The sequence below is a fragment of the Asterias amurensis genome, chromosome 2, assembly GCF_032118995.1.
Source record: "Asterias amurensis chromosome 2, ASM3211899v1".
Lineage (NCBI taxonomy): Eukaryota > Metazoa > Echinodermata > Asteroidea > Forcipulatida > Asteriidae > Asterias > Asterias amurensis.
In genome coordinates this window covers 29,741,859-29,768,038 of record NC_092649.1, presented here as the reverse complement: position 1 = coordinate 29,768,038, position 26,180 = coordinate 29,741,859, and the positions used below count along the sequence as shown (strand labels likewise).

The 26,180-nt window shown below is 38.0% G+C and overlaps 3 protein-coding genes across 5 annotated transcripts in view; 2 read left to right on the top strand and 1 right to left on the bottom strand.

Annotated features, from left to right (window-relative positions):
• LOC139933805 (GRIP1-associated protein 1-like) overlaps nt 1-20,004 on the bottom strand; it is a 77,203-nt gene extending 57,199 nt beyond the window's left edge. For 2 of the 3 annotated variants that reach the window (XM_071928019.1, XM_071928021.1), the window contains exons 1-2: nt 19,866-20,004; nt 18,586-18,657 (exon numbers count right to left, since the gene is read on the bottom strand). The gene's annotated coding sequence lies outside the window, so the exon portion shown is untranslated. Of the gene's footprint in view, nt 1-18,585; nt 18,661-19,865 lie in introns of all 3 variants that reach the window. The other variant, XM_071928020.1, reaches the window with a different exon arrangement.
• LOC139933804 (N-acylglucosamine 2-epimerase-like) lies at nt 98-11,402 on the top strand. Its single transcript, XM_071928018.1, has 10 exons — nt 98-449; nt 1,375-1,488; nt 1,879-1,954; nt 2,721-2,796; nt 3,273-3,442; nt 3,962-4,174; nt 4,782-4,863; nt 5,516-5,823; nt 6,383-6,470; nt 7,274-11,402. Exons 2-10 carry the CDS (start codon nt 1,379-1,381, stop codon nt 7,342-7,344), a joined length of 1,194 nt encoding a protein of 397 aa, XP_071784119.1. The 5' UTR covers nt 98-449; nt 1,375-1,378; the 3' UTR covers nt 7,345-11,402.
• The window catches only part of LOC139933806 (N-acylglucosamine 2-epimerase-like), a 16,741-nt gene continuing 3,011 nt past the window's right edge, over nt 12,451-26,180 (top strand). The window contains exons 1-9 of the mRNA XM_071928022.1: nt 12,451-13,758; nt 17,546-17,659; nt 18,085-18,160; nt 18,594-18,669; nt 19,165-19,334; nt 19,906-20,130; nt 20,424-20,505; nt 23,718-24,025; nt 25,641-25,728. Of these exons, the coding sequence (XP_071784123.1) occupies nt 12,764-13,758; nt 17,546-17,659; nt 18,085-18,160; nt 18,594-18,669; nt 19,165-19,334; nt 19,906-20,130; nt 20,424-20,505; nt 23,718-24,025; nt 25,641-25,728 (2,134 nt within the window). The 5' untranslated portion in view covers nt 12,451-12,763. The remainder of the gene's footprint in view (nt 13,759-17,545; nt 17,660-18,084; nt 18,161-18,593; nt 18,670-19,164; nt 19,335-19,905; nt 20,131-20,423; nt 20,506-23,717; nt 24,026-25,640; nt 25,729-26,180) is intronic.

The following is a 26,180-nucleotide window of genomic DNA, read 5'->3' as shown; positions in this document are numbered from 1 at the left end:
TTATTTTAATGAAACTTTTGGCGCACCACCCTCCCTCCGTACCCCACAATATCCCCGCCCACCAACAACCCGCTGATTTTCCGTGGAAATCAACACATGAGGGCGGTAAATTATATTATTTCGATTAGTCTGTTCACTCTTTGAACCGTCTCTTATTAAGTTGTGCTTTCACGTGAGAAGTCTAGGGAGATTGTCAATTAATTATTGTTTACATTTACGCTCGGTGAAGTTAATTTCCTGTCTCATGACCGATGAATGACACGGAGCGTAAGATAACAGCAATAACAAACAAGTGTGCAAGAGCGGATGAATTCCAGATTTTGATCGGCAATTTTGGAAAGCAAAGACACGTCTACACTGTGACACTCACTGACTGACCAGCCAGCCAGGTGACTGTACTGTGTCAACAAGTGTCTATTTCTACCTCCATGGTCTCACACAGCACACAGGTATGTATGGGTTAACTTAATGTACTGTCTTTGTAAACAAACATGAATTTTCTGCAGTCAGTATAAATATAATACACTTTTGAATAATATTGATTTATTATTAGTATTTAGTATTCTATTTTTTAGTATACAAACAATGCGTTTTAATTTTGGTACTGATACTTGTAAACGATGGGGGCTTAATCAATTGTAAATGTAATTAAATTATGTGTAATAATTCGAATTACATGTAACTACTTTAACTTTAGAAACTGAGGCTCCCCTATTTCTAGTATTAGTACTAGTAATCTAGGTAGAATCCAAACCACAAGGGCGAGAAAGGGCAGCGGCAATCAGTCTAAAAATACCTTGCATCTCTTCTACCATCTACGAACAATCCTTTGGCACAAACTGAAATTATGAAATAATCTTCAACAATCCCCCATAGATTCCAAATCCCACCAAATTTTCAAAAGCAATTACAGTCACAATTTAAACAACCAAAAACGAATTAGACGACGCTCTCCTGACCTTGTCAAGTTTCCCTGTGGATGTTTCAGGTGGAACCTACCAAGTACCAAGTAGAAGTATTGACCTACATGTACTATCTAAAATGCGGCTTCGGACAATTTTCCTCTTTTTTTAACTATTAGGGCCTTTACTACAGAGCTGCCGCATTTATGCCTAACCATGGAGATTGGAGGGGCCTAACCATTGTGTCTATGACAAAACAAAAAAGTGGGTGGGGCATTTTTGCATTAAAAAAACATGGGGCGAAGGGAAAGTTCTCAGAGCAGGTGGCCTTTACCTACTCCTAGAACCTCAATCATAATCATAGTTGAGTTCTAGTAGGAGTAACCTTTACCATTCTAAGGATTGACAATATCAAAAGGTTTTTCAATTTTACATGTTTTGTTTTTTTTCATTATTTCATTTTACCTATTAGTAAGATGACTTCACCAGCTCAAGCGAGATTGCCAGAGTTTCTGGAGAAGATGGAATGGGAGCTTGACAGAGTGATGACATTTTGGTTGCAATATTCCCATGACAACGTGAATGGGTAAGCAAGCAGTGTGTGCCAAAACGGGCAATCCCTAATTATTCCTCACACATCCTTTCACTGCATGTTATGTTTGATTCCGTTGGACTAAGGACTGCTCTAGTAAACTGATTAAGTGCTTTACATAGGATCAGGCTAGCCCTGGTAGGAGTCCAACCTGGGCTAGGATCAGGCATTCAACCAGAATCAGGGTTGAACAGTTTGGGCGTTAACTAGTGAAGATATTCGTAACCCTTCATCCTCCCATCAGTTGTTGACAACTTTTGAAGGGGGCAAGATATTTCAAGATTGTTTGTGTGTTTGTTTTATCTCAAAGGCATTACTCTTAGTATATTTGTTGTCTGTTGAAATCTTTGCTGAATTATCTTTCTTTGTTTTCTTTCCGTTTAGGGGATTCTTTACTTGTCTTGGTCGGGATGGTAAACAATATGATGATCTTAAATACTGCTGGTTACAAGGCAGACAGGTAAGCTTTTAGGATACAGAAAACTTCCAAAGCCCCCACCCCCCTCAAACAGAAAGAACTATAGACTTTCCACAAGCTAGCACCAATGTACTCCAAATTTAGTGTATTTTGAAACAATTGATAGATTAATTTAATCCAATGCAATGGTAGGGGAGATATTTGGGGGAATTGTACCTTTGATGATACAGGCATAGAATTTGGCACACAGTTGAAGTTTTGTTATTTTTGAAAAAAAAAAGGTAGAATAAAAGATGTATGAACTTGTCTACAGCCCACCCCCCTTCCCAGACCAAAGATTTTACTATTTTTCTGCAATACTTAGCAACTATGTCTGTGAAAAATAACAATAATCAAATTTGATGTTATAGTGCTTTATCACAGCTGAAAGGGCGTATCGAAGTTATTACTCCTGGTCACTGGGCCATAATATAACATTCCGTAAATCATCTTAGCTCCCTTGGGGCAAATACAGTTGGTGCTGCGAGTTACTGTGCTCCAAGCAAATCATTCACAAAACCATCTCAGCCTCACAGTTAGCCATTTTACCCCTGGGTGGAGAGGAGCAAATTTGGATAAGTGTCTTGCTCAAGGACACAAGTGTTACGACAGGGATTTGAACCCACATCCCGATGACTGTACCACCAGAACTTGAGTCCGATGCTCTTATCTGCTGGACCACGATACCCCAGGTCAATTTTGGGTTGTTATTAATTTCTCAAAATTTCGAAATGTAACTTGGAGTTCAGATATTTGTCTTTGTCTACAGGTGTGGATGTATTGTAAGATGTACAATACCACTCCCAAGTACCACACTCCAGAAGTTTTAGCTGCTGCAAAGAAAGGTGATTCATTTTTTCTCCTGTTATCTCATTCCGTTGGCTCATTCCAACATTAAGAAAAAATGCCATGAAGATGTACTTGTCTACAAAATTGAAAACTTAATGTTCAATTTAAAGATATCTGAATATTAAGTGTTAATCAAAAATTATACCTTTCACCTTGACAACCACAACAACAACAACAATGACAAGGCTTAATAAATAAAACTTACAGAAACAATAATAGTGTTGATATACAGCTCTGGAAGTGGTGATCAAATTTTGTCTTGGGTGTTTACCAAGTGCTCTGTGTAGTGGTCTAATCTCTAAGGAATTAAATCAAGCTGACAAAGTATGTGTGAAATTTGTTTCAAGTAAAGACCTTCGAATGAGTGATAATCCTAATTTAATCTCATCCGTAAAAAGAGACAAAATGAACTTTCAAATTTGAATGTGTGGAAGAAGGTTTTAATTATTTAATTTGAAAAATATGATTACAGGTGGTGATTTTCTTATGAGGCACGTCAAAAACCCAGCAACAGGAAAATGTAATTTTCTTGTGACAGCTGACGGAAGAGTCGTCAAGATTCAGAGAAAGATTTTCAGCGAGTGTTTCTACATGATGGCGATGTGTGAACTAGCAAGGGCCACAAAGGATGACAAGTACAAGGTTTGGCATGTACCTTTATCATACTGCAGCCAGCTATTAGTTCATGGGCCAGAGGCCAAAATTTGACTAATTGGTACCATCCAAGGTGGCAAAATTTAAATACATTTTTTTGAAAGGTCCATATTCAAGGATGATAAATTGATGTGATAACAATCCCAAGGTGGTAGTAAATGCCCAATGTTTAAGCCTAGTCAGAATGAGCTTACTACAATCAGTAAATTCCATGTATGCACAATGACATTGATAATTTGAACTCTCAACTTATACAAAGGGCCCTGACTATTTTCCCCTGCTGTCCACAATGACACATGCAGAGTCTGTATGATAGAGAATAAAAGACAAAGATATAAAGCCTAGGAGCAAGAGTTACAACCATGTATAATATTTGTTTTCTAATTATGACGGCTTTCAAGGAGACACGGATTCTACAGTATTTTGTACACAATGGATAACCATGGGGCGTCTTGGCTTACATGGGCAAACGGAATGTTAACTTGTTTTAAATTTTGGTTGTTTCAGCAAGAAGCCATCAAAATGATGGACCAGCTCCAGTATTGGGTCTGCGTGGATGACACAGGAATAGGGCGCCCCCAGGCACGCACAAACATGCTGTCCGAGGGCATGATTTTCCTTGATTTAGTGGAGCAGTTGACGGCTGACGACGCCACGCTGCAGGAAAAGTATGCCCAGCTGGAGGAGTGGAGCATTAAACAGTCTCTTCAACACATTCAGGTAGTTTAACCAGCTTGTTGTATGCAATGGAGTTATGTGACAGTGCCTAGCAGCCTATTGCATCTGACTCAAACTCTTCAGTTTCTGATCAGCAGTGTTGTAGCAATTGTACTTGTACTAGAGTACTATTAGAGTACCTTTTTGACGATTCTTGCATTTACACCCATACTCTGCCAGCAAAGTACTTGTAAATAAATTCCATACTTGATACTCAACTGAAAATAACCTGTACACAAAGTCATGTACTCGGTACTCTGACTCAGTTTGAAGTACTCGGGTTGTGTTAATGCAAAAAAAAAAGAATGCAGTACGCTTATCTTGAAGGTAGGGGGTCTGGTCTGGCAGCAAGGTGCACAGCCTAACCTTGTATCCCTCTGTCACTCCCATTTCAATCCAAGTAGAAATGGTCAAGTCATTTCAATCCAAGTAGAAATGGTCAAGTTTATACTTGTTAATGTACCGACCCCTTAGACCATCAGCTAATCAAAAGTCAGTGTTTTTCTATCAGGTGATCATCAGCTCACCATGGCAGCTTTCCCAGTTCTAGTTATGTACATTATTAGTTAAATTCTTTTAGTACAACCAAGGTATGTTTCTTTGTATTCAGAGAGATGGATCTGCTATCTTAGAGACAGTTAGTGTTGATGGCAAAGAGCTTCCAGGATCTGCAGGGAGATTGACAAATCCAGGTCAGTCTTTGACGACAGTGTTTGCTCAATAATCAAGTTTTTTTAAGGGGCCAGTCAGAATAGTCAATGTTAAAAAAAATTCAATCTTTTTATTGAAATCAGTGCTACTTGTAAACAAACATTGGTGCCTATGGCCTACATAACATTGGTGCTTAAGGCTTACAGAACCCTACCGTTGATTTCACACACTCTTGCTAACATAAGACTAATCTTAGGACTTAGGACGAGTCCCAACACTGTACTGTAGCATGCAGACCTTAAGATTAATCCTAAGTTAGGACGAGTTACTCGTCCTAACTTGAGACCTAAATCTGTGTGAAATTGACCCCTGGTGCCTAGGGCCTACTGAACATTGGTGCTTAGAGCCAACAGAATATTGGTTCTTGAGGCCTACCCCTAGTGCCTTGTGCCTACAGGACCCTTGTGCCTAGGGCCTACAGAACATTGGTGCGTAGGGCCTACATAACATTGGCTCTTATGGCCTACAGAACCCTGGTGTCTTGGGCCTATGGAACCCTGGTGCCTGGGGCTTATGGAGCACTTGGCCCCAGATAAACCTGTTGCCTGTGCCAACTTAATTTTACCCTGCTAGTATGATCTGGAATTTAACCCCAACACAGATTTCATCGCCAAAAGGTTATTTTTGTTACAGGTCACGCCATAGAAACTGGCTGGTTCCTTCTAAGGTGTGCAAGGAAATACAGCAACATTGGCTTGACAAAGCTGGCCCTTGACAAGTTCATCACTAAACCCTTCCAGTCCGGCTGGGATCTGGATAATGGGGGTCTGTTCTCGTTCTTAGACGTAGATGGTTTGTCGCCAACTCAACTAGAGTGGAATATGAAGCTGTGGTGGCCACACTGTGAAGCACTGATTGCGTTTATTATGGCATACCAGGAAACAAAGGAAGACAGATTCCTTGACATGTTCGAAAAAGTCTTTGATTATACATTTTCAAAGGTAAGTGATTACGGTATGTCTCATCGTTATAATGAAGTTGATGAATAGGCCTACTTGAAGAATCTTAAAGAAGTACATCCTAAATCCTGTACTGACATCAAGTTAAAATGTGAAAAATCTCAGTTGTTAATATTTGAGTTCAATGATAACAACTGAGATTGGGAAGTGAAATTAAGGCACAGTGTTTCACAAAATGTGCATTATTCATTGTGGCTGATGATAGTCAAAACATCTACTCACAGTGCTACGGCAAACATCAAAGACCTTAATTGAATATTGATCACAGTGTCTCGTTGAAAAAAAAACTGCAATCTGTTATCATTAGATGCTTACAAAATGGTCAATTGTTGTTTCAAATTTTGTTCTGCTCATGGGTTAAGGTATGAAAAACCCAAATGGGGATTACCAACCCAAACCAGTCCACATGCAATCCTTTGTTTTGCATTGAAGCCGGGATCCACAGACATGACATGAGGGATAGAAACCACTTAGCCAACCTGCATGCCCCAAGTTTGTATTGCTTGCTATTCTTCTTAATTGTTGATGTGTTTGATTGCAGTTTATTGACCCTGATCATGGCGAGTGGTTTGGATATCTTAGTCAAGAAGGAAACGTCACCCTTGACTTCAAAGGTGGACCCTACAAAGGTACCTCAGACTTTTCCTATGTGTACGGACCTTAAGGGCAGTTTGTTAACTACAGTCAAACTTCACTTAATAACGACAGACATACACAACAGGGGCTTGCGTAGTCTATGTTGACTTGCAATATAGGAAGTGGCCTCATTCCTCCCATACCCTCCTCTACTATGTCCCTCAGTCTTAAGTAGTTAGAACTAAGATAAGATTGGAATGCTTGTCCTGTGATCAACAGTTGTTATTTTGGCCTAGACCCTCTTTACTTGAAAAATCCTTCACTTTGACAATTGGAGGTAGAAGGATTTGCCACTGTATGGGATAAAGTGGGTCTTTTGAGTCTTAGGGAACGACCATGGGTACACCTTTTTATAGAGAGTCTCATGGCCATGTTCGAGGTTCAACCCGTTGCTGAACAGTCAAGTGCACTGGATTCAAGCTCTTGTGTTTCTAATTGGCTCAGTGTGGGTTCGAGTCCTGGTCTTAACATTTGTGCTCTCAAGCAAGACACTTAACCAATTGCTTGGTCCTTCTGTAGGACATAAAGTGGTAGGTCCCATGTGTTGTGTAATTCATGTAAACTAACCAAGCACACTTATTGTTAAGAGGGGGTTTGCCCTGGTGTGTATGACATAGTTGACAACAAATTGAAATGCAGCACCTTATAAACCTCTACAAGAAGCTGTTTAAATGAATCTCATAATTCAGAAATTTATCAAACCTATCTTACCAACGTAATAACAAGCGCTGTATAAGTACTGGGTATTTTTTAATACTTGTTATTTATGTTTTGTTTAATTCTCCTCCTTTTGAAGGGTGTTATCACGTTCCCCGCTGCCTCCTCATGTGCACACAGATCTTAAAGACTATACTTCAAGGAAACTGATGCAGACAGAGTGGTAGGTCAACGATCATGTGATATGGACACATCTTGGATCAGTTGAAGAAAATCCAGAGATGCAGAAGTAAACTGCAGAGATAAGGAAGGCAAACCTCATGCCTTGGGAGAGGCTGTAATAATTATGAGTTCTGTTGCCACTTTTGTACCAGAGCATTAGATTTTATGAGATTATGATTGAAAACTTATCAATTAAAAAATTTCTTTATATACACTTGAAATATTTTATATCAGATTTGGGTTAAGGTTGGGAGATTTGAGTTAAAGGTATAGAGCCATTGTTTAGTTTTTAATAACAATAATAACAGCGCAGCATTTGTAGGGCGTACTTTCTCTGTCTAAGTTATGTTGAGTTAGCGGCAACATTATTTAGAAAGAAACAATATAAGTCACATGTGAAAGTTTCAGTTAAAGAATGGTGAATCTGTCCATTGATGTTAAACAAGGTGACAGCGGGTACCAACAGCAACTCAGGGCGTTCTTAGGGCAGTGTTCAAATGAGCTCACAGAAATTTCCTTTTAAGTCACCTGCAAGTAGGCTTTCAGATGAATATTGCACTTTTTTTTTTTTTTTTTTTGGGGGGGGGGGTTCATTACTAAAGTATGGCACTACCTTTGAAATATATGTATCTTTAAGTTATCTTGCAACTAGGGAAATAAGTATTAGTTTTGTTGTAAAACAACATTTTGTCTATACTTATGAGTTCCTAGTTGGTGCAATTTTTGTTAAACATTACTTTAATTATGTCTATCATATTAATAGTGTACATTTATAGTGTACTTTTAAACAATATATGAAAGTGCCTTGCTTTTACTTCCCCTGTTCGTTGAGCCTCAAGAATACCTAAAACTATCTCAATTCCTTAGGAGTATGCAGCACCAGCAGCCAAATGGGCACACAGGTTGCTAATCATCCACACCAATATTCCGAACTCACGCAGGTACCCATTTACTCCTGGGTGAAGAGAAGCAATTCTAGTTAAGTGTCTAGCCTAAGAAGACCAGTGTCATGACCATGTCTCAAACCCAAACTTTGATGACTCAACCAGCAGATCATTAGTTTAGTTTAATGGTCTAGACGACCATGACATATTACACAACACCATTGAAACTTTGAAGGATGGTATGTTGAAATAGTCTTTCAGTTAGCACAAAAAAGCAGTTTAGTTCTACGATCAATGTATCATGACTGACAAGTATAAGTTATCTCACATATTGTGTTTGTTTCTTTCACTGTCAGGAAAAATAAGCCTTTTTTAAATTGCCATTTTTATTATAACAGTACTAATATCAGTTTTCTTCTAAATAACCATTGAGTATAAAATGTTATAAATATTTATATTGAAGAATATGAATGTTTATTTAAGACACTTTAATCATTCCAATAAGCCTGTTTCTGTGATTGTTTTGATTTTTTGAAATGGTCTTTTGGGACTTTTACATTTTTTTAACATATATTTTTTTCTATTTGAATTCTAGAAAAAGAAAATCTGAAAAATCATTGGTAATTGAATTTGTAGTGTCTATGAAAAAAAAAAAAACCCCAATATAAATAAATACGTTTTCAAAAACATAGTGTTCTTTTACACCGTTCTAGTGACAACACCAAACAAATCAAAATTTCAACTAAATTTGTGCTTGCATTTTTAGGGGGCAAAGAAAGGACTGGATTTCATTTGTTTTCAAATTAGGTAAAAAATATGTAAAGGTTTTCTGTATAGTCTAGACATAATATGTTTATTCTGCTTTGAAAAATAAGGCACTTTTCCTTTAAAGGGAAGGTACACGTTTGGTAATTACTCAAAACAAATATTAACTTAAAAACTGACCTGGTAATGAGCATTGGAGAGCTGTTGATAGTATGAAATTGTGAGAAACGGCTCCCTCTGAAGTAAAATAGATTTTGAGAAAGAGGTAATTTCTCACTAAAATAATAAAAGACTTCTGGCCAGAAGTCTTTTATTCCTATCTGAAATTAACGAAAGCACACAAATTCGTTAACAAGGTTGTTTTTCTCTCATCATTTTCTCGCAACTTCGATGACCAATTGAGCTCAAACTTTCACAGGTTTGTTATTTTATGCATATGTTGGGATACATCAAATGAGAAAACTGGTATTTGACAATTACCAAACGTGTACCTTCCCTAAAGCATTTTATGTGGCCAGACATTTTGTACAAGCAGTAACAAACAAGTAACAAATAAGAAGACACGCGGATACAACCATATGTAAATCTCTTAAGTGTGAGTGTTGGCTCTGAAAAGAGCCGGTTTGGTCTCGACGTTTCGAACAGTACACTCTGCTCGTCTTCAAACAAGTAACAATTCAAGCTCAATAGGAGTTCGTCAAGGAAAGTTTCCCACCAAACCATGGTCATTACGTTTTTTATAAATCTTTTTATATTTTCAATCTTACAAATATTCGATATTTTTTTTTTGTGGTTTGTTGTTGATACTTCTGAAATAAATCTAGCAATATATCTTGGAAATGTAGTTGTTATACAATATTATAACGCTTGATTGTTCACGAATCCGTTTATATATAATTTCGCTTTTACGTCATCTTTTCAAAGTCACGAGCGCCTACTTTATTTAAAGACAAAGAAGAGAGGATTGGGAATTATGGGTTAAAAAAATAACAAATTCAGGTAGATTCATACCAGTACCAACTACAACATCCACGGAAAGCTTTCCGACTGAAATAGTGTCTAAGTTTCACAACTTAAAAATAATTTTGTGTTATACGTCGAATCTCTGTTTATTGTCCTGTAATTCGACCTCTGGTCGTCACGGGAATTTTATTTCTAAATAATAAACAAAATAATGAATGAATTAAACAGAAAGTCTAGAAAACATGACAAGAATCACCCTTTGGTTATTTCGTCGAGTGTTGTCAGTGGCTTTGCTGGGGTGGCACAAGACTCAATTTGCCCAATTCTTAGGTTGAATTTCTACTACCTTTTTACAACCGATGCAACTGAATGTTTTAATGACAGCCTCTTGCTGCTGGCTTTGATGAAATTGTATGACCTTGTGATTTAATGATTTTCATTTATCGTTTGTGACCACATGGATGGTTAACTTGAATTAAGCCGTTATGACTGTTGAATGATGATGCGACAGAGCATTATTTTAAAATAATATTGAATGAATCAGGATTAAATTAAATGACTTTTGTGTCAAATGGCAGGGGAAATCTACATTATTAACATTATGGTAATTTAATAGATGGTGAATATTGGTTTATAACATTCCCGAATCAAGAAGCCTTTATTAAAATATTATTCTACGTTCATTGTAGCCAGAGATGCATGTATCTTTGTTCAAGTTAGAATTTAAATATTTGCTATCAGTTGCGTAAACATACCCCGCCCCCATTTGAAATCTTAACATTAAATTAAGACTAGAATCGTCAGCTCAAGCAATGTCCTAAGAGCAATTTGCATGGGTTTGATAATAAATTTATTATTGGAGATCCTAGTAACCTGGTATTCAAAGTTTGGTTTGCCAAAAAGATACGTTCATTTCATAGGTAAAACGGTTTCTGCCATTTGTATTTGTTTTTAAAATATTTTATATACGCATTTCTCTTTTATAAATTCATAAACTACAAGGAAAACTTAAGAAGATTGACTACTAGAGCGGATTTGAACCAACGATCTCCGGGTTAACGTGCCAGTGCTCTATCAACTGAGCTATCTATATAGGCCTATGTTGGGAGTCTTGTTTTCATTTAAGACCTTTCGATCCAGTCATTCTATTTTATTGACTTTCAAGACTACACATTTTTACCATTCTTTAGTTGAATTTAGGTATTTACAATCACTGGATTTGAATAGTTGACCAACCTCTTGCTGTGTCGTTTATACGAAATTTAAAGATCATTGCGACACTTTCAATTTTAATGACCTAATTTGATCGGTGACTGGTAAACTGTTGAAATTTAATTACTCATCTGTTTTTATCCTATGCGAAGGAGTATGAGTATTTTAAACGTGTTTTACACACACTCGTATTCGGCTTCCGCGGGAGTATACAAACCTTGTGGAAAATTAAAAAAAAATGTATTGCAGTTGCTTTGTTCTCATAATATTAAATAAATATTTAATTAAAAACAAATTGTCGAAATTGCATTATTCACTTCGACGAGAGGAGACTCATGTTCCACAAACTTAATTGTGAATACCTTGGGAGTGCAAAATGTGGTATCGCCAGAATGGTTTTGAACCATGGAGCAATAAAATAGTTTATTGCTCCATGTTTTGAACATAGGCCTACTTTACACGCGAAAGTGCTATTTGATTCTTGCTCTAAGTTTTACATTGAATGTTTTAACAAAAGTAGTTTTTGTATATACATTTTTGTTTTGTAAACAGCACAAGTGGCTAACTAGAGCACAAACCCACACTGTATACATTACAGTATACAGAACCTCGCACTATATGAATTTCGTTCAAGGACGGGAGTTGTGCAATTTACGAACTAATCAAAAAGCTATTAAAAAAATGTCGCAGCATGGGTTCCTTTTAACGACACCTTTGTCGCCGGGCTTTGGAAAAAAAGGCTTTTGGCGACAAGAGAAAAGCCCAACGCGCAGACTCGTGGTGTTCCCTATATATATTTTTTTACAAATATATATATATATATATATATCTGTTTTTTACAAAAACATACCCCCTACTTACCTAAATTGTTCTTGTCTTTTGTTTTAGCCAAGCATGCATTGCCAGCCTATAAAACAATAGGTGTAATTGTTATTGCGCAAAGTGTTTAAAATGTCTTATACGCTGCGCAAATGAGCGATTAAAGGATACTATATTTTATGTTTCGAAACCATTTTGCTTTCTCAGATTGCATTATTTCCATCCGTGTTTATAAATCACAATAATTGAACTGGTCGCCATCTTGAACATTTAAAGAATACAACCGCCCAACGTGGGAAGAACTGCCTACGCTACGACTGCGTGCACAATAGCCTATAGAAATCTATTCAAAACAGGCAATTGTATAGATTCTTTTCATGCATCTGGTCTACATAAAGAGCTTAATTCTGTCTATTCACTCGTGCAAACAACGTAATCCTTCATACTGCAGCCTTGCTACCTCCTGTTCGTTAACAGTCTACAACGAAACATTTGGACTCATTGTATACAACAACAGAAGCTGCTTATGCGCTGCGTATCGCATTCAAGGCTTAATATTTTCAACGGCAAACTCATGTCTTGTAATGTTTAAATCAAGGCAAAACGGCACATGAGATAGGAATCTGGCAATGTTATAGACAATAAGTAACTATCATACAGGCGTACATTATTGCGAAGAGGTTTATTGTTCACTGGAGGTGAGGAAATCCGCTCACCAAGTAGTGCTTGTTCCTTGGATACCCCAATGCTATGACAGCTAAGTGATGGGGGATAAAACGCCAGCTGCCTTAGCAAGAGCCGAAGTCTTAAGCATTAATCCTCCGCGAATGCCTCTCGGATACATTGTGGAGACATACCCAGCAGCAGCCATCCCCGGTGGTTATCCCGCTGTGCAACCTGGCAATCCCGTCTTGGAGAACAATTCCTTCATCCCAGGTGAGAGTCTAAGATCTGGGATTGCTGTGGGGCGATCCACAGGGCAGTCGCCCATGGATTTGACCACAGGCTCAGCCAGCCAGTCAAGATCATCTTATGAAGAAGGTTCACACTACTACACTTCTTCGGGCACGCCCGAGTCCAGACTTCAAGGAAATGTAGAAATGCACTGCGAAGATATACGAGATGAAGAAGGTAGTGATAGAGAGAACTCGACGTATGATGAGTGCGTCACTGTCTTGTCCTCAGGCGCGTCATCCTTCATTTCTGAAACAGACGAAGCGTCTGCGGCAGATAACCAGCAAGCACGAGAAGACGGTAACTACGTCTCGCAGGATGAAACCCTACTGCCATACAGTGAAGTCTTAACCCAGAGATCAGTGGCGTATGTCATCAACGGTTACGCCTACCTCAGAAATCGGCAACAGTTCGGGAAGATATACCTGCGTTGCCGCGAGCGTGATTGTGCCGCTCGTGCAATGATAACAAATAACGTTCAAGGTGCTACGGTGTTCAACAATACTCACACCCACCCTCGTCCGGACCTCTCCAAGAAAGCGGTTAAGAGAAAGGCATATTTGGTGTCTCCAGCAACGAGAGGCAGTGATGAGGAGGAAGAGAAATACTCAGTGGAATCTCTACGGCCAACAAGAAGGGCGTCCCCATCTCCGAAACGACGTGAACGTGACGCATGGCATTCCACGCCACTACATGGAAAGAGCTACCCTAATGGTGAGGTCCAACATCCACCAAGCATTGGGATAAAAACAGAGGATGGAGGAGGAGTACCAAGAATCGTCTATGTGCACTCATTGTGCTCCAGGTGAATATCATTTCCTGGTATTTAATCAAAAGTTAATAAAAAGTTTGCGTCTCTGACAAGAATGTTCCCTTCTCAAGGACCCTGAATAATTGATAATTGTTTTTTCTTCTCGCCCCAATCAGACGGTCAGCTCTCGAAGTTAGATTGGGTTGGCCTTTTAAAATGAATAGGCAACTAACAGTTCCGTCACTGTTAAAGGAGGAATACGGCAGGCACATCTATATTCGCGTACGCGGCGCCCCTGTGTCCAATTCCAACTCATCTCACTAATTCACAAGTCAATTTAAACGAGTAAAAAGAAATCTTGTTAACTTTCCAAACATACACTGCAAAATTGTGTAAAATCATAACCTTAAACAACGAACGGCCAGACATTATTTTGCATCGTCTCTGGCCTACATTTACATCTAGGCCCACGCTGGTACTCAACAAAGTGGTGTAAGTGTACCCCCCCCCCCCCCCTCACGCGCTCCAAGACACCCCCCCCCCCACTCATGTCAACGAAAATGAACAACAAAACAAACTATAACCCCGAATCTGTGAAAAGGGGGCTTGCTCAACATGCATACATTTGGGGATTCCTCCATCCGTGGGGCAAATTGCAACATGGTCATTTTCGAGAACGAGTGTCACACCCTTCAAGAGTGGGGGGGGGGGGGGCACAAATAGACAAAGCCTAATAACACAAATAGACAAAGCCTAAAAAACTGAGTCAAACTTCTATTTAATAGTTTTCCTGACAGGCCATTGGTTATTAGAAAACACACGAATGTAGAATAAAAGAACAAAGACACGGCTGAAAAGTGTCCTCTGTAATATTTAATGGAATCAAATGTTTTGATGTTTCCCGTTGAAATTAATTTCGAATTGTTTTTCGCCGTGAAACGAAACTGAAAGTATTGCAATTCAGTAAAAAAAACGTTCATATTATCATTGTGCCTACTCTGCTAATTAAATGCAGATTATTTCTTTCTCAGTTATTAAATGAACGCCTAAGAAGCTTTTTTTATTTATTTTTTATATAAAGCTTTGTCAACTTTGTATACCTATAACCTCAAAATGAAACTGAAGACAATTTCAACTGCAATGCAAAGAAGTGAGCCTAGGCATGCTTTTATACCGAAAATTACTCCAGGATGCCTATGCAAGATATATTATGGTATTTTAGTTTCGTAAACAATTATGCTGTTTGTGTATTATAATGTAAGTGAATACGGCTTGTGTTGTGATATACTTGGGATTTTTTCAAAAACGTAATCATGTGACGTGAGCTAGAGAGGGCGCCCTTCGGCCGGTAACAATAACAACAACAGACGTCTTTAAAAATGGCAGTAGAAACTGTAGAATCTGCCTAACTGGATTTTGTCTAGTTTAGTGGACTAAGTATGAATTTTTACAAGGGATCAAAAGCACCGATCGGACTCGTGCTGCTATTTAAGAATGAAATTTCTCATGACGTCTGAGACTGAGAGCTAATTTAACTATTCTGTGAGCATGCCATGATGGTGAGTCAAAGTGTACACGATCACGAAATATTCTTTTTAATTGAGGATACACAAACAATGCAAAAACACTACTGTATCATTATGTATGTTAAAGTACATAATGGAAGAGGAGGCATCCGATCTTTCATAGTAACTTGTTTGTACAAATAAAAGGAATATTTTTAGTGTACTTAAAAAAAATGTATTGTAGTGTATCGACCTTTGATCATGATACGTGTGACACATTCAAATGATACACACAATCTTGTTGGTACAATATTACTTTATAAGTATTGCGACATAGAAAGCACTTGTGCAAGGATCAGACTTGTTAATTTCACAGACAATCCATAGCAAATGGGAGTTGAATGTCAAGCAAAATGTTCAGCTGGGTAATAAGCTTGCATTCTCTGTAGGAGTTTGAGAACAGCACATGTGCCTTTTGGGAACAGTTAAGACAACAGCCCTCTGCCAACTGCGAACTGTTTTTTTTTTGGTTTTTTTTGACAATGTAAACTACATAGCTATGTACTAACAGATGGAGTGCAAAAAGCCTTAGGACAGAAATCAAATAATTACAGGCAAACAGATTACAGCAGAAACTGCAACAATCCACACTACCTCCATGCCCACACACACACTGCCTACAAAAAAATAAATGTAAACAAATATTTGGCTTGATAACACCCTCATCCCACACCCCAAGCACCCCTGGGTGAACCTTGCCCCCTTGTCCCCCTTTACCCCTCCAACTGTGTTCATAAAATATGACAAACAGTTGGAAATTAAAAAACTAGTGTGGGGGGATTTTATCACACAACAATAACAAAAGTCAGGCATTTTTTATAAGAGGATCAAAGACAGGTGGGCATTTATTATTTTTGATGTTTTCAACCTCTGACAGGGGGTTTAGTTTTATAGATCTTCTAATAAAAGAATTGTAGAAAAGTTCATCAGCTCAGCTCAAAACCAAAATTACAGCGTTGCATATATATATATTACGCTATATATTATTAGAATTGTTGTCAATGTGTTCTTAATGAAAGGTGTTACTTTGAAACTGTATTTTGAAAAATAATATAAAAATAAATAAAAGAAATTCAGAGAGAAAAGAAATGTACATGCAGGGATGCAATTTCAGACCAGCCGTGTGCTGTGAAAGAGTAATAACTTTTAAAATTTTATATGAATTCAACCGAGGTTATTTCACATTCAAACTGTTATTCAAATCACACAATGCTCACATAATTTGTACACAGCCAGGGCAAAGCTATTGTTGTATTCTAGCCGATTTCTGTGAGCCTTTTGTGCAGAATCCACGTGAAAGGACTGCATGAAAGCCGGGTTTGTTAAGAGCGAAAAGCAGTGGAGGTCTGCCTTTGAAAGGCCTGTTCGCTTCTCTTTTGTCCCGGTTGCTTTACATGCATTAAGCTGGTGAATATAATATCAGCGATTCAAGTAAATTTGGTAAAGAGCTATTCACTGCAGCATACAGTAGGCATACACAGTAATTGCATGTACATTGTAAGTTCTCAGATCCTGTGATTTTGTTCTACTCTCTGAATGGATTGTGGACAGTATTGAGATGTAGTCAATCTAGGGGTTTGTTGTAACCAGCAAGGGTTAGGGACAATTAAGGGCAGCCTGCAGCATAAATGTTTTACAAATCCAAAGGTAAGTGTCATGGTTCACATTTGTAGTGCAGGTGGGACGTGAACATAGTATTTTGTATGATCAATTTGAATTACAGTAAGTAGAACAGTGTGTAAAGTGAAGCAACCCTTTCAATTTTCATAGTATTCAAAATATACTATGTCAGTGGACAATTACTCTCAGCAAAATGCGGCACAAAATGTATCAGTTGCTATTGCATGCCACTAAAAAAGTCATATTTTGCTACTCAATGTTAGCATTCATTGGGGGCCAAACAAGTACAGTCTAGATATTTTGCTATGCAAAGCTGGAAAAAATCAATCCATGGAAAGTATGTGAAAAAAATAAAAATGAAAATTTGTTCTTTTAATCTGCATTTGCAAAAGCCAAACTATACTTTTTAAAATATACGACACTGATGCTGAAGATGCATTATTGAAAGATCTGTTGATTGCTATGTCAAAGAATTGATTACAATTCCAGCAAAAGAAGCCAAACAAAACCAGAAAGGAACTCTTTTGATTGGCAAACAACCATTGGAGTGAGACCATTGAGGAGTGAGCAGCATAAAATGATTCCATGTGAACAGCAGTCTAACCCTGATGAAGACTTCTTATTTATAGTGGTTTGTGCTTTTTGTTCTGTTGCAGTGAGATGGTTTCCACAGCTAAGTCAAGATTACCAGAATTTCTGGAGAAGATGGAACTGGAGCTGGACAGTGTGATGGATTATTGGTTGAAATATTCCAATGACAACGTGAATGGGTGAGAACCTTTGAACAACTTCACTTCGGATGGTGGCTCAAGGCAGACAATTTTCAATACCAGGAACACTAACAAATTACCCTAAATTTTGTTTGCAGTCAGAGGCTGCGTCTAATGTAACCATCCAACCCAAACCGGCACCTAATGTGCCACACTTTCTTTCACCCGTACAAAGAGGGACAGAAGTATTGGAACTTCAACTCATAATCTTCCTCAAAATAGTTGGCACCATTGTTTATCATTGTATTTGGCTCAATGAGCAGTAAGTCTGACATTCAGATTTAATGCAGCATACACTAATACACATACATGGCAAATTTACCTGTGGCATTAATAATTTTCTTAACACAGGGAGGATTCATTTATTAATTGGATGAGTTTTTTGTGAGCAAATATTTTACGATTTTTTCTCTTTTCTTTTTCAGTGGCTTCTTTACATGTCTTGGTCGAGATGGTAAGCGCTATGATGATCTCAAATACTGCTGGTTACAAGGCAGTCAGGTAAACAATTTTGTGAACAGTCTGAATAGTTTCGTTGAACATTTAATTGTTGATCCTCGGCCTTGCCCTCTTATGATGATTGTTTCTTATTTTTCCCATTTTAAGCTTTTCTTCCCTGTTTTATGCCTAGTAATATTGTATTTTTATTTGTTGTACTTTTGCAGTTAAGTTTTGATTCTGCAAACTGTATCTTAAGTCTTTTGGCTAGTTGGCTTTTTGAACTGTATGTAAAATAAATGTTTTGAAGCTCTTGTTCATGAAAAGGCATTTTTTTTTAACCCAAGGTGACCTCAAATGCACTTTTAAAAAACCATGTATATTTTATCTTGTGCAATGTATGAAATTTCGTGATAGCGATAGCTTTTTGTAGTTTTTCCAAGTGAAGTAAAACATACAATAATGACAGAAAACAATTGTTGACTTACCTATCCAGGTGTGGACGTACTGCAAGCTGTATAACACCATTCCCAAATACCACACTCCGGAAGTTTTGCAAGCTGCTAAAAAAGGTAATAAATATAGGTTTTTATTCCTTTTCATATAATTGTGCATTTAACCCTACTGATATCATTGTGTTTCTTGAGACAACCAACCCATGTCTCACTTTACCACATCCCTGGCATTTTGAGTCTCACACTAAGAGAATAGCCATTGCTCAAAGTGCTTATTATGAGAGTGCTTAAAAATGAGAAACTGTTGTTAATTGCCATGGAATTTGGGCCACTGTTGGAAAAGATAGACTCTCAACCTTGGTCAGTTTTTGCAGTGGCAATCTGTGGCTCTGATTGAAACATTTTACAAATAAAAGGAAATACAGGAAAGTTAGTCATGGGAAAAAACCTCATGTTTGTGTTCTTGTGCCCCCCCCCCCCTCTCTCTCTCTCTCTCTATGAAAAACTAGAAAACACATTTTTTAAATGTTATTTTTTACCCCCACATCTTGATATATTTTAGGTGATATCGAAATGTTCATATTCAAAACTGTACTTTTGCATTGTTTGCAGGCGGTGCATTTCTTCAGAATTATGTGAAAAATCCAGCCACTGGAAAGTGTTACTTTATCATCACAAAGAGCGGCAAAGCAGTCAAGACTAAGTCAAATATTTTTAGTGAGTGTTTCTACATCCTGGCAATGTCTGAACTAGCGAGGGCGACACTAGACCAAAAGTATAAGGTAACAAATTAAAGTATAGTAGCAGGCGTAATGGACACTCTGTTGTGTTTGTTTTTAATGTGTAATCTCAGGTCTTCAAAATTTACATCTTTTAGTAATGACCCCGAAAAGAAATTGTGGTATTTATCTGAAAGCCTGTTAAAAGGATGGTAATGGTTGTAGGCATCCTGCACAAATATTTTGTTTGAAGTGTCCATGTTGGTTTGTGGACTATCAAAAACATCTGAATCTCTAAGGACCACCTGCAGGTGTCTTTTGGAAATTGCTGTGGGTATCTGGGATTCTGTTTTAGCCCCGCCCTAAAGTAGCCATCTGGCCTGGTGATGTCTGGCCATATCTCATTAAAGATACAAATTAAGGTGGACAAATTTGACATTCATGATGAAAACCAGACAGTGATAGTTTTGTTTGCCTTTTTCTCTTAAAAAGTAGCCCTGTATTCAAGTGAACCTTTCACATGTGACTCACATATTGATTTTTTTTGCCTATAAATCAGCATTACTTAATGCAAAAACAAAATTATGATATTACCTTATAAAGTGGTTACGCTATGACACGCTGATCATTACAGCTAGAAGCAGTCAAGATGCTAGACCAGCTCCAACACTGGGTCTGCGTAGACGACACAGGGTTAGGATGCCCTCAACTCATGGGTGCGCCACGAGTAAACTCCCTCTCCGTAGCCATGGTGTTCCTCAATTTGCTGGATGAAGTCACAGTGAATGACGTCAGTCTACAAGAAAAATATGCCCAGCTTGAGAAATGGAGTATTGAACAGTGCTTACAACATATGCAGGTACGTCTTCGAGACAGTCATTTTACCAGACACAACCTTTGATAATGTTGGACATTTCTTTAGTTTTTGCACTTGTAGTTGTTTTTAATTAATCGCAGGTTTTCTAATTTGTTTCTTTATTAATAACCACCAACTGCACTTCACGAAGTGATTTTTAAAATTTGTATTATTAATGTTTTTTATTTCCACAATGCAACTTTCAATTTATGCCTAGGGAATTATAAAGGGCGTTATTGTTCTTAAGGTTGCCTTTCTTTACATGTTCAATGATTTGTTTTGACTTTTGCCTTCAGAGAGATGGAAATGTTATTTTGGAAACAGTCAGTACAGATGGAAAGGAGTTACCAGGTGCAGATGGTAGATTAATGAATCCAGGTTAGTTATAAAAAATAGAGCAATATATTGTAACAAAAATTGTGACCTGGGTCAGTGTGACGAAAATTACGACTCGGGTCATTACATTCCATTTAGTTTATTAATTCTGGTTCTGAAGCCAAGAACTCTCAGAAATATGAACTTAATCCCCGTACTAGCCAATCACCCAATGGAGAGAAGACATGGAAAGAAGTTTAAGTTTATGTTGGAAGAAAACCCCAGGGAGTTATTCCAGGGACAACCCATCCAGTCAAGTCAACTCAAAGGGAACGAAGACCCCATCAACAAAATGGCCCCGATGGGATTTGAAGCGGGGTTCCAGATTGATGGGTTCATTAGATTGAGACTCAAAGGAAAGAGGCAATGACTACTTGACTTATTTGAGAACTCTTTGGGTCATGTTACGATCCAAGTAATGCTTAGTACATGAGATGCAGTGTAAGTTGTCAATAGAGGGCGGTATATAAGTTGAGTGGTATACTCTCAACATCCTCTCATTTTTAAGTCAAGACATATGGGTTCATTAGATACGAGGCAAAAAAGTATAGTAGGGCGAGCAGACAGTGACCAGTTGGTAATAAATTAAAAGTATCACTTGTGTCTTTGTGACTTTAATTGTAGTTTGTAGGCCCTATGTGTTTATTAAAAAAAAAGTCCAAAAGGATCCTTACTAAGGCTGAGTCACACTGTAGCGATAACGAAAAATGATAACGCTCACGACGCAAAGAGAACGGATTCTATTGGTTGAATTGGTCCCCGCAGAATACGCACACGCTCATTCAACCAAAAGACTGCGTTCTCTTGGCGTCGTTATCATTATCGTTCTCGTTATCGCTGCAGTGGGACTGGGCCTTTACACTAAACTTAACAGTAGGCCTATCACTTGAGTCACGTCAAAAGTCGCAAAGTTTTAAATTGAATTTTAATTAGGCTAATTAAGTGTTTGTACTTTTTAAATAAGTGTTTCTGTAAAAAAGTCAAATAGGTGTTTTTAAGTGTTTGGGTCCCAAGTAAAAAGTAGTTATACTTTGTAAGTCATGAAGTGAGCTGAAACAAATATCCAAAGAGTAACAAGAAAAGAAGAAAAAAATGTGTAAATCCAAACGAGGCAGTTTTGTTACTGAGCAGCAGCAGCCGAGTGATAATCATGATTTAATAAATGCTAGTTATTTTTGTCTAGCTTTTAAGTTTTACTAGGCCTGGAGCCAGTCTGCAAATTCCAGAAATAACTTCCAAAAATTGTCTTATTTACATACCTCAATATCTCACCGGCTTTCTTAAAACTCTGAAAAACGTTCTTACTGAGCACAAGACAAATTTTAGGTTAGCAACAACACAGCAAGTCTATCAATTTCAGAAGAGAAAACTTGTGAGCAGACGACAAGCAGCCCGCCCCCACTGTACTCCCGACCGCCGAAAAATATCCAAAGTTTGCTCTTTCTATAAGTTGCGCGCGCACAAAATTGATCACGCACAAAGTTTAAACCACGCCCCTAAATTCTGATTGGCTGAATGAGTACAAGTTTAGGTCGAAAACCAGCACAGAATCACAATTATTAAAAGTCTACGGCGTATACATTATCCAAATTACTCTTTGCTCTCAACTTTTTAACTCTATTTGTAAGAAATAAGTTATTATCTGAAATATTACCGAACATAAACAAAGATATTTTTCTTTATAAAAAACATGTGCGACGTCTTCTAGTTAAGCCCCGCCCACAAGTTAAATCTACTGTACTTCTTTACTCCAAAACTTTCGTTTCAATGGACCAAATAATGAAAGATATAAAATAATGTAATTTTAAAATCCCAAAACGAAGGTGTTTTGCAGCTCACAACCTAAAATTAATATATGAACACTCGACCAATCATTGAACAACCGGAAGACTCCATCTTGTTTTCTATTTTTAGATTGTGTAGGTGTTGACACGTGATCACACATGTGATCACACACGTGTGTTGTTTGCTCAAACAGCAACAACAATCACAATCCCACGTGTGCACAGTTATACACCGGAAATACGTGATAATCACAGTCGAATCCCTGGAAATATATACTGCAAATGTTATTCATCTAATTAATGTAAAGGTAAGATTGATGAAAATGGAAACTAAATGGTGGCATTTTCGTCATAAACCTCGATTAGCAGTGAAACTAGATAAAAAAAGAAACAGTTTGGTTTTACTTTTACTTTAGTTACTAAGTTTACGTTGGATGGTTGGATAATATCTACCGACTAGCCCGACTATATATTATTTTAAAGTCGTAGAGTCACTTATTAAATAAATGACTCTCCGACTACTAAATAAGTACTATTACGAATTACATGAACCTTGTTAGGCCAAAATTTTCCCCAAAACATGGGATTTTTTTTTTATCATTTGATTGTAAACTTAATAATCGAAATCGATGCAGGCACAATACGGATATGAAGTGGATTGTTCATAATATTTAATTGGCTAAGATAAATCCAACTTACCGTAGGCGGCAGCGATTGCGGGGCGGATTAGGTCCAGGCAGAGTGGGGGTTTAAACCACTCCCTGCTCCTGCCACTTTATCTTTTTTTTTTCCTTTTTTTTTTCCTTTTATGTACTTTAAACTTGTGCCATCACACAACAGCCCAATCTCGAAACATGCCTGAATTCCTATTGCCTGCTTGCTTTGGACCAACACACTTTATAACCACCCAGTTAATACTTTAACAATTTGTTTTGTTCAACCCCCTTCCTGGTATATCCTACCTGGTTGTGTAACCAATTATCCGACTAAGTTATATTTTATCTGGAGTTAACAAATCCAACTTTGTATGTCTGCCAATGCAATTTACTAAAAAATAGTTGAGTTTATAGTTAACCAACTATTAGTTTTTAAAGACCAGTTGTAAAAAGTAGTTCAATCCAGTAAAATGGGGTTGGTCAAATTGTCCATGTACTAGCTAGAGTTATTGAAAACTAAGTTATTTCACACTGGGAAAATTTGCTGGACCTTTTAGTGCTTGAGTTATTAGCCCTTGCTGACTCTTGGGGAGGGGGAAAGCCACCCGACCCCTACTTGGCCAGGAGTAAGGTTTAGCCAGATAATCTTTGTGTTAGCATCTTTAGTGTGCGTTCTTCCCAGGAAAATGAACACATGGTGACAGTGGGGTCAACTTACCAACGCTACTCTAATTTTTTGATCTAATATTTCGCGGTACTATATTTGAAATTTTAGGCCATGCCATTGAGACGGGCTGGTTTCTTCTACAATGTGCAGTGAAACACAACCTCCCAGACCTGAAGAAGTTGGCTGTTGATAACTTCATCACGAAACCCTTCCAGTCCGGCTGGGATCTGGATAATGGGGGTCTGTTCTCGTTCTTAGACGTAGATGGTTTGTCGCCAACTCAACTAGAGTGGAATATGAAGCTGTGGTGGCCACACTGTGAAGCTCTGATTGCGTTTATTATGGCGTATCGGGAAACCAAAGAGGATAGATTCCTCGATATGTTTGAAAAGGTCTTTGATTATACAATATCTAGGGTGAGTATGATACTAAAGATGAGAAGATAATAACAATAACAAATTCTTATACAGCGCATTTCACAAAAAACGCCTCCATGTGCTTTACTTTAGTGTCCTGGTCATTGGGCTAATAACAATTATCCTTTTTAATGTTTCTCAGCTCCTGGGAAGTATACAGCCAGTGCTGCGATTTACTTCACTCCAACTAATCATTCACAGGTACCCATTTATACCCCGTGGTAGAGAGAAGCAATTATATTAATTTGCTCAAGTGTCACAACCGGGAATCGAACCCACACTCCAGTGACTTTTAAGTCACAGGAGTGTGGGTTAAAACTGCCAGAACTTGAACTTGAATTTGATGCTTGGCCATGACACTCTACAAGGTAGAGCTGTGTCTTTAAGAACCTTTCAATAAAAAATAGTTTGATGCCCTGGACTGGTTGAATTGGGAAACTTAGGCACTCTAAGTCTAAGGTGGCAGTGGACTTGCCAGTTAACACTGTAGCTTGGACCATGGAGGGACTGGGTCATAGAGAGACCATTTGGAATTAAATTTCAGGAGAATAGATGGCGTTATAACCTTACCGCTACTTAATTTATTTTGCACTACTGACTTCAAATTAGTGGGTTGGGCCAATCCCAATCTTACTCTGATTAATAGATGATTTTAGAGCGTCTTAAGGCTGTATGCATGCAAGATTTAGAAGATTTCAGTTAAAAATATAAATGGTAAATTTAGGCTGATAAAAGGGGCTCTGTGATGGTCAAAAGGTATAAAACAGATTATAAAAGAATTGACATAAGGCTGTTTCACATCCAGGGGGCATTTTAGAAGTCAAAATTTGTTACTTACTTGGTCCATGCCCTGGCAAAACCTACATAGTCCCCCATCAAACACCAGTACAACCATACTCAAGCACAACATCCAGCAGAGTGACTGCACATGGGTTTTTGAATAGGCCTCCACACACACCAAGTGAACAAAAGAAATGAACAATACCTGGGCTGGACTGGTGCACATCCAGCCAAGGTGTGTGATTAATATGAGGGGCAGGCATGGGTTAGAGAAAGCAGGGATGTGATTTCCCTGTTTTAACCAGGAGTCCATCCAGCGGGTTTCAAATGTTAAATAAATAAACAAATAAATAAAATAAAATAAAAATAATAAAATAAATTAAAACAATTAATTTTTTTTACACAAATAAATAAAAAAGAAGAGAATTTTGTATAACTATTATTTTTGTTCGATTTAGATCAAATTCATCATAAAAACATGAATGTACGTATAGAATGCCCCAGATTGGGCTTTTAGAAACCAAAGATAAATGAATGTACACTGGCTTAGCGCTCGCAAGCTTTTGCGCTCTCTCAAGCTTTCACGCTTTGAGCTCACAGTTAAGGGATTTTTTTCAACAGTCACATCCCTGAGAAAAGTTGAGGGGCAATAAATACTGCAACACCATTGTTAACATTGTTCTGAGCTTACACTTATTGCCAAGAACAATTGACTTCCCTGGTAAAACATCTGCTGCCACCTTACATCCAATAAAAGAAACCGTTAAGCCAACCTGGATGCCCCAACTTTCGAATGCTTGTTATTCTTCTTAATTGTTGTTGTGTTTGATTGCAGTTTATTGACCCTGATCATGGCGAGTGGTTTGGATATCTGAGTCAAGAAGGAAAAGTCACCCATGACTTCAAAGGTGGACCCAACAAAGGTACAGAGTAATGATAACAGGGACCACTTTATTTAAGGATCAGATGGGTACTCTACCTGCGACGCTGATATTCACTCCTACCCACAAGTAACACTCGATTCAGACGGGCGTGCGAGAGTCGCACCCAACCGAATGGATTAGGACCAACTCTAGGTCGACCCAAATAAACTTTGGTGCCAGACAGGCGAAATTAACATAACATTTTCATTGGGTTCAACTGATGACAAGATCAACGTCTAAAATCAAGGGGCTCCAGAGTGGTTTTGAACGCGTAGGACTGCAACAGTCGGTCTTTCGAGTCGATGTAGTCTTTCGAGTCGCTCCTTTTGAGTCGCTCCTAACTGTTTCAGACGCCAAACTTTCATGTACTTAATTCTCTATTTGGTTTGGCGCAACCCTGGAGCGCCTGTCTGAAACGGGTGTTACCTCCTATGGATGTAAATTGCTGACTA

Excerpts from the sequence above, each read along its gene's own strand:
- LOC139933804 (XM_071928018.1), top strand. The coding sequence starts at position 1,379 with ATGACTTCACCAGCTCAAGCGAGATTGCCAGAGTTTCTGGAGAAGATG. Across the intron at positions 2,797-3,272 it reads TTTAGCTGCTGCAAAGAAAG|GTGGTGATTTTCTTATGAGG; the intron begins GTGATTCATTTT and ends ATATGATTACAG. Across the intron at positions 4,175-4,781 it reads AGTCTCTTCAACACATTCAG|AGAGATGGATCTGCTATCTT; the intron begins GTAGTTTAACCA and ends CTTTGTATTCAG.